The sequence below is a fragment of the Neophocaena asiaeorientalis genome, unplaced genomic scaffold, assembly GCF_003031525.2.
Source record: "Neophocaena asiaeorientalis asiaeorientalis breed wild unplaced genomic scaffold, Neophocaena_asiaeorientalis_V1.1 scaffold484, whole genome shotgun sequence".
Lineage (NCBI taxonomy): Eukaryota > Metazoa > Chordata > Mammalia > Artiodactyla > Phocoenidae > Neophocaena > Neophocaena asiaeorientalis.
In genome coordinates this window covers 2,498,203-2,505,631 of record NW_020171830.1, presented here as the reverse complement: position 1 = coordinate 2,505,631, position 7,429 = coordinate 2,498,203, and the positions used below count along the sequence as shown (strand labels likewise).

General features: G+C 51.4%; 1 protein-coding gene across 2 annotated transcripts; it reads left to right on the top strand.

Annotated features, from left to right (window-relative positions):
- Positions 1–193: 193 nt before the first annotated feature.
- PLAU (plasminogen activator, urokinase) lies at positions 194–6,080 on the top strand. 2 transcript variants are annotated; one of them, XM_024741019.1, is made up of 11 exons: positions 194–310; positions 643–730; positions 1,203–1,236; positions 1,380–1,487; positions 1,807–1,981; positions 2,170–2,261; positions 2,464–2,677; positions 2,895–3,043; positions 3,667–3,807; positions 4,146–4,294; positions 4,982–6,080. In XM_024741019.1, the coding sequence occupies exons 2-11, from the start codon at positions 674–676 to the stop codon at positions 5,156–5,158; spliced, it is 1,296 nt and encodes a 431-aa protein (XP_024596787.1). In that variant the 5' UTR covers positions 194–310; positions 643–673; the 3' UTR covers positions 5,159–6,080. The 2 variants fall into 2 exon arrangements, with proteins under 2 accessions (XP_024596787.1, XP_024596794.1); XM_024741026.1 differs by having other exon boundaries at positions 202–304; positions 4,982–6,043.
- The last annotated feature ends 1,349 nt before the right edge of the window (positions 6,081–7,429 follow it).

Genomic DNA, 7,429 nt, shown 5'->3' with positions numbered 1-7,429 from the left:
GGGGGTGCTGCACGGGGGCGGGGCCCAGGCCAGGTGAATGGGAGGAGGGGGCGGAGAATTTAGATGTCTCTCCATACCTCAGTTCAGACCTGGTTCGTCCCCTCCAGTGGGAACCGCGCTGCCTCTCACAGTTTAGGTTGTGGAAGCCTGCGGGGTCCAAGTCGCGTGGCTAGGGCGAGTCTTAATATAGAGCCAGCACTGCCCGCTAGCAGCACAGCGCGGAGACTGGAGCCTTGGAGCCCGCCCGAGCATCAGAGTGTCCACTAGTCCCCGCTATTCCGGCCCTGCGCCCCTCCGGCCATAGGTGCGGGTGAGTGTGGACCTCCCTAAGAGCGCAGGGTGGATGCGGGCGACCCAGCTCTTGCCGGCTTTACTTCTCCTTACTCGCTGCCCCGGCTCGGCTACGGCTGCACGCTGAGTCACCGCGCTCCGTGCCCATGTGTTCCCTTGCGGGGACCAGTGCAGGCTGCGCCACGACCTCTGAGCCTCCAGAGAGGATAGACGGCCGGGCCTGGGGAGCCTGGTCACCGCGGGCTCTTCCCGCAGGGGACTTAGGGGCTCCAGCCCTGAACTGCAGTAACCCACCCGGTCCGCCTTCGTGCGCTCCTCCGCTTCTTCCCCTGACTTCTCCTTCCCTTGTAGAGCCGCTGTCTAGAGCCCCAGCCTCGCTACCATGAGACTCCTACTGGCATGCCTGCTCCTCTGCGCCCTGGTCGTGAGAGGCTCCGAGGTGAGTTGGCTTCCCTGCTTTTGACTCTTGGCGGCGGGAGGAGGGGGCTTGCAAGACCCCTGAAAAGCGCTGGGGAAGGAAGGGGCTGCATAGGAAGCTGGAGTCCTCCGAATTCCATCAACAGCAGGGCCAAACCCTCCCCGGGAAATAGGACAGGTGTGGCATTGGGGCCTTGAGAACCAAGGGAGCTTGCACTTTCCGCCAAGGGAGGAAGAAGCCACAGGGACTGCCCCAACCTGCTGGTATCTGATTTGTGAAGCTTGCTTGAGTCAATTCATTTCTCCCTGCTAGAAGCTGATGATCTTCCATTTGAGGGATAGTTAGACATGAACAGGGTAAGGAGAGAGGGAGCTGGAGGGAAGGCTGAGTTTGGGGATTGGGGCCAGTTTATCCTCACCCTGGGGTCCCAGGAACATGGGTCCTTTGGTGAACTTTTCCTTTCAATCTCTCCCCCCGCCTGCATCTCTTCCAGGGCAGCCACAAACTTCATCAAGTGTCTGGTGCATGTGAGTATCCACCCCTTGCACAATATCTGGTTGCACAGATATCTTGGAAAAGCCTCAGGAGGCAGCCCCTCCCTGTCCCTGCTGGCTCCCCCTTTGCCTCCGCCTATGCTCCTTGCTTACCCCCCAATCTTTGTGCTCTCCAGCGAAGTGTGGCTGTCTGAATGGAGGAAAATGTGTGTCCTACAAGTACTTCTCCAACATTCAACGATGCAACTGCCCAAAGAAATTCCAAGGGGAACACTGTGAGATAGGTATGGGGATCCTGACTCCAACTGGGGAGGAGGGGGCACCAGAGACTTGGGGGCAGGGAGACATGGGTGGGATGCAAGAGCAGGCAGGAGTTAGGAGGTAGAGTGGGGGGCATCTTTATCCTCATGTGATTCACAGTCAAACATGAACACACACTATCTCATGAAGCTGAGGCTGCACAAATGTGAGGTGGGGATGGAAGGAGACCCTTTCTAGTATCTTCTGCCTCACTGAAATCATGTGAGGCCTGACAGGATCTCTAAAATGCCTGTCTGAACTTCCTTCTCTTTCTAATATTCTCATCCTCACATCCTCCCATAGATACATCGAAAACCTGCTATCAGGGGAATGGTCACTCTTACCGAGGGAAGGCCAACACTGACACCAGCGGCCGGCCCTGCCTGGCCTGGAACTCTCCCACCATCCTTCTGAAAACGTACCATGCCCACAGACCTGATGCCCTTCAGCTGGGACTGGGGAAACACAATTACTGCAGGTGAGGTGGGGGCAGCAAGGACCCTCCTCATGGCCTCACAGAAACCCTCGTTACCATCTTTTCTGCTTGCCAAGTGCTGGCCATAGCATGAGAAAATCAAGGCCTCTGGTTGAGTCTTCCCTGCAGGGGAGGACACAGAAAAGGCATTCTGGGTTGGAATGGCACCCTTCTCCCCTCTGTGTTGCCAGGAACCCAGACAATCAGAGGAGACCCTGGTGCTATGTGCATGTTGGCCTAATGCAGATTGTCCAGGAGTGCATGGTGCACAGCTGCTCTTCTGGTGAGTGTCACTGGCCTGTTTATGATGGTGGGTGGAAGGGGACAAACTCATTTCTTCCCTTATTCCATCATAGGAGGGATGAGGAGGGAGGCCTGCAGGAGGGAGGCCTGCCTGGCCCTGAAAAACTGGGAGGTCAGAGGACCAGGAGAAGGACACTTTATCCTTCCTCCCTCCCCAAGATATCACTTTCTTTCTCCTCCAGGAAAAACTGCCCTCTCTCCTCCAGAAAAGTTACAGTGCGGCCAGAAGGCTCTGAGGCCCCGCTTTAAGATTGTTGGGGGAGAATTCACCACCATCGAGAACCAGCCTTGGTTTGCAGCCATCTATAGGAGGCACCGTGCAGGCTCTGTCACCTACGTGTGCGGTGGCAGCCTCATCAGTCCCTGCTGGGTGGTCAGCGCCACACACTGCTTCATGTATGTCCCTCTGTCTCTTCTCCCTGACCCTCCTGCCCTACCCCAAACAAATCCCTTCCTCCTTCCCAGCAAAAGATTCCCCTTATTTCTACCCCCTTGGCCTCTCTCTATATGGCCCATGGCCTTGGGGACAAGTGATGCTCTGAGGTCGCTGTGGTGGGGAGGGGGAAGTGACAGGATCTCACAAGATCAGACTGACTGATCTCCCCTCCCACAGTGAATACCAAAAGAAGGAGGACTACATTGTCTACCTGGGTCGGTCAAAGCTTAACTCCATCACACCTGGCGAGATGCAGTTTGAGGTGCAAAAGCTCATCTTACATGAGGACTACAGTGCTGACACCCTTGCTCACCACAATGATATTGGTGAGTGGAAAACCCTCATCTGCCGTGATGATGATAGCTGTGGGAATGGGGGTCTGAGAAGAGACCCAAGTGTGAAGTTGGGGTTGTAGGGGAACTTGAAGACCCTGCTTTACACAACAAAGGAGTGGTGGGGAAGGGTTCAGAGTGGAAAACGTGAGGGGCCTGGTGCTCCTCTGAAGAGTCCCTGAATTTCCAAACAGGTATCCTCTTCTGGGTGGCAATGGCCCTGATGGCATATAGCTTGGGCTGGGATGCTCCTTCCATTGTTGGATGGAGCCTCTGTCTGTCCCAGGATATAGAACTTGGAGAGATTATTGGGCGGGATTTCAGCCCAGCTACCTCAGCCAGGGCTTTATGAGCTGTTTTTTGCAGGAAAAAAACTCATACAGCTGTATGCAGTTGCCCTGGCTGTCCAAGGCTTTGTCAGCAGCTGGAACAAAGCCCTTGAAGCATGGGACAGGGGAGACTTGTTTCAGGTGACAAGCTACCAGCAGACCTCCCAGGATGACCTCTGACTCTGACATAGGGATAGACAGCCATTCCCTCAGGGTTTGGAGGGGAGAGATAGTGACCACCTGACTAGGTGGTGATCTTTCCCCTCTGACCCCTTCATGCTCCCCCAGCCTTGCTGAAGATCCGTTCCAGCACAGGCCAGTGTGCACAGCCATCCCGGTCCATACAGGTCATCTGCCTGCCCCCAGCAAATGGGGATGCCCGTTTTGGCACAAGCTGTGAGATTACTGGCTTTGGAAAAGAGAATCCCTGTAAGTGACATTTGGGTCTGGCTGAGAGGGTCCTGAGGGAGTGTTGTAACCTGGAAGTGAGCTCAGCTTGATCAAGAGGGGACTGTGGATGTAAAGATGGGAGCACTGTGGAGGCAGCAGATGGGTCCAGGGATGGAGTGGGGAGCATTGTTTAGGGAATGATGAGCCATAAAGTTAAATGGGTGAGGGATGAGGGACTATAGGTGGGGTAAAGACTTAGATGTGGGTGGAAAAAAATAAGGGCTTTCCCTGGTAGGGACACTTTTTGGTCCCCTCCCTGGCAGAGAGTCCCAACAGACACATTTTAATGTACATTCCCCCCTGTTTCCTCCATCTAGCTGACTATATCTATCCAGAGCAGCTGAAAATGGCTGCTGTGAAGCTGGTTTCCCACGAGGAGTGTCAGCAGCCCCACTACTATGGCACTGAAGTCACCAGCAAAATGCTGTGTGCGGCTGACCCACAGTGGGAAACAGATTCCTGCCAGGTGAGAGTTCCAAGCATCTTTCTCCATCACCCCTAGATCTCCCTGGGCTCCTGGGCCTGTCCCTACCAGCTTTGGGGAGCCTCTCTCCAGTCAAAATCCCAAGAAGCCAGGACCAGGGGTTCAGGTCTTAGAAGGTTTAAACCAGTCCTTATGTATTTACCAAACATTTGTCAAGAGCCTGGCTCTATGGTAGGCACTTCAGACTCACGGAGGGAGGGGGACTAAGACCCTAAGAAAGAGAAAACAACAGAAAATAACACAATTCAGTGCTCAGAGTGTGGTGTGAATTATAAATGATCAGCTGTTTAGGAGAGGGAGGTGAGAACCAGCTAGATGGTCACTGAGGGGGGCACTTCAGAGAGAATGTGACTCAATAGGAATTTGAGGAGGCAGAGGAAATAAAAGAGAACATTTCAGTTGCAAGATACAAAAATGAGAATGAGCACGGCATATTTGGGGATGGGAAGGAGAAGTAGGGTCTGAAAATGTAGGTGGAACTGTAGATAACAGGACTTCGAAAGCCAAGCCGGGGATTTTTAAACTTGATGTGGTAGGAAATGGGGAGTCACCAAGGACTTTGACTCTAGGAAACTCTCCCTTCTCTCTTGGGCATGATTGGGTGGTAGGATCAGATGGCCCCCTTCTCACTTCTCCCAGGGCTCACCTTTTGTGTTTTTGGCTTTATAGGGAGACTCAGGGGGGCCGCTGGTCTGCTTCACCCAAGGCCGCATGACTCTGACTGGGATTGTGAGCTGGGGCCGTGAATGTGCCATGAAGGAAAAGCCAGGCGTCTACACAAGGGTCTCAAGCTTCCTGCCCTGGATCCACACTCACATTGGGGGAGAGAATGGCCTAGCCCTCTGAGGGCCCCCAGAGAACCAAGGGAAGAGACGGGTACCACCCACTCCCACAGTGACCATCATTTTTGCAGTAGGGCCATCTGCACAGCTATATATAATGAAGAGACTGAGGAAGATGAGCTCTGCAGAGGTGGTTTTGCTTGTGCTGCCCATCAGGGTGAGTGACAGTAGCTTCACCCTCAGATACACGTCTGGGTGCTGGACGCCCAGATCTCCCCTGGCCAGGATGGAAGGGTGGTCCTGAGCCAGAATGGTATTGTCGTTTTCTGGACTAAAGCTTCCTGGAGTTAAAAATGGTATCTCCTGTGCATAGGTGGAAGGAGAGCCAGCTCCCTGGCAGTGGGCCATTCATGAGGCCCACTGTTGGGAAATGAATAATTTCCCAATTAGGAAGTGTAACAGAACTGAGGTCTCCTGAGAGAGCTTGGCCAATGCAGGAACAGTGGTTTGGAGAGTAGGGACACTAAAGGACTTGAGGGAAGGGCTCTGACATTCCATGAATGTATCAGGAAATGTTATATACGTGTGTGTATGTTGGCACACTTGTGCACAGGCTGTGTCAGTGTAAGAGCTGGTGTTCTGTGTCTGACTGCAAGTCTAGATACTTCCCCAAATTGTATGGACTGTGACATCACACAGAATGGCCTGTTTGGAGAGGTTGTGGGGCCTCTTGGGTCTCCCAGGTGATGATACGTATAAATGTACCATTCTGGGGCACACACTGTGACCAGCACTAAATTTCCAGTCTCACTTTCACATAGATGTCCATTCTTGGCCAGTTATCCCTTCTGACCTTCCCGCCGAGTTCATCCAATCCTCACTGAGTGAGGTGAGGACCATTCCTGTACACTGAATATTTAATAATTATATTCTGGTATTTTTATTTATATCTATTTTTGTAATTTTGAATAAGTATGGTTGATCAAATGTGATTTTTCTGAAATTTTTGGCTCTTCCCTCATGCTTGTATGGGAGGGAGTTGGGATGATAAAAAGTAGAAAATGACAATGGTGGAATGTACCCCAGAGTTTCCTGTGGGGCTATATCTGGACTTAATGGGGCTTTGGGAGGAGAAGCTAGGAGACTTGTGGAACAGACCCTCCATAGCACATAAGGTACAAAAATGTGCCCCAAGCCAGAAGTCCACAGCTTGGTAAATGGTGTGCAGGCTTTGTCAACTCCTAGTTCCCTCCTCAGCCTCATGCCTCTGTGCAGTGCACATCTTGTACAACTTTACACGGTGATCCTACCATATACTCTTCACTCTGACCCCAACAATCCTTGGGCTGACTTCAACCAAGGGGGACATGTGCATGAGTGAAAATTGCTGATCCCAAACCCAGCCCAGCTTGAGTCTGTGGCATTCAGGAAACAGAAGACATAATTTCCCATCATCTGTGCATGGGGCTGGTGTTGAGTTTCCTCAGTGTGTGTTAATGAAGCTCATGACCAGCCTTTGCTATCCCTCATATCAGGGAGCTCAGAATCTAAAGCTGGGTGATATCCTTATGGGAATGTACATATATTTTGAACCAAACATCAGCTTCTTAAGAACTGGATGTAGAAGGCAGTTCAGGAGTTACAGTTGGATGCCAAAATTTTGGAATTTCCAAGCTATGCTAGTGAGTTCTGGCCATGTTTCTTAACCATAAAAAATATATATATATATATATATATATCTATGTTTATGTTCTACCCACAGAGATTGTGATTCACGTCAGGGCTGGTGCAAGGGCTCGTGATTTTAGAAAAATTCCCTAGGTGTTTCTGATATGCAGCCCTGATTGAGATACATTGGTGACAGTTGGCCAGATTATGTGAAGGGCCCAAAAATTCAAGACGTGGTCAGCGTATGTTCTCTGCATGAACAGTTAGATTTCTGAATGGGGTTTGGGGGCACAAGGTCTCCTGGGCTTCCTGTTCAGAGGATCCCTAGACAATGGACCCCTGGAGGGCAAGGACCCAGAGTATTCAGCTTTTAATCCCCATAATCTAGCATGTTTCATTCAGTATGATGTTCAGAGCATGGATTTTGGAGTCAAGTGGCCTGGACTAGATTCCTGGCTCTAAAATACTGGCTGTATGACTTGGGAAAAACTCTTAACCTTTTGTGTCTCAGTTTCCTCGTCTGTATAAAAGAGATATCTACCTCCCAGGATTGTTATAAGCATTCATGCGTTCATAAATCTCTTAGCCATAATCCTGGCACCTAGTAAAGGCACAAAAACAGTGGCTACTATTACAAAACTCTGTAAATTCTCGTAGAATTGAATGG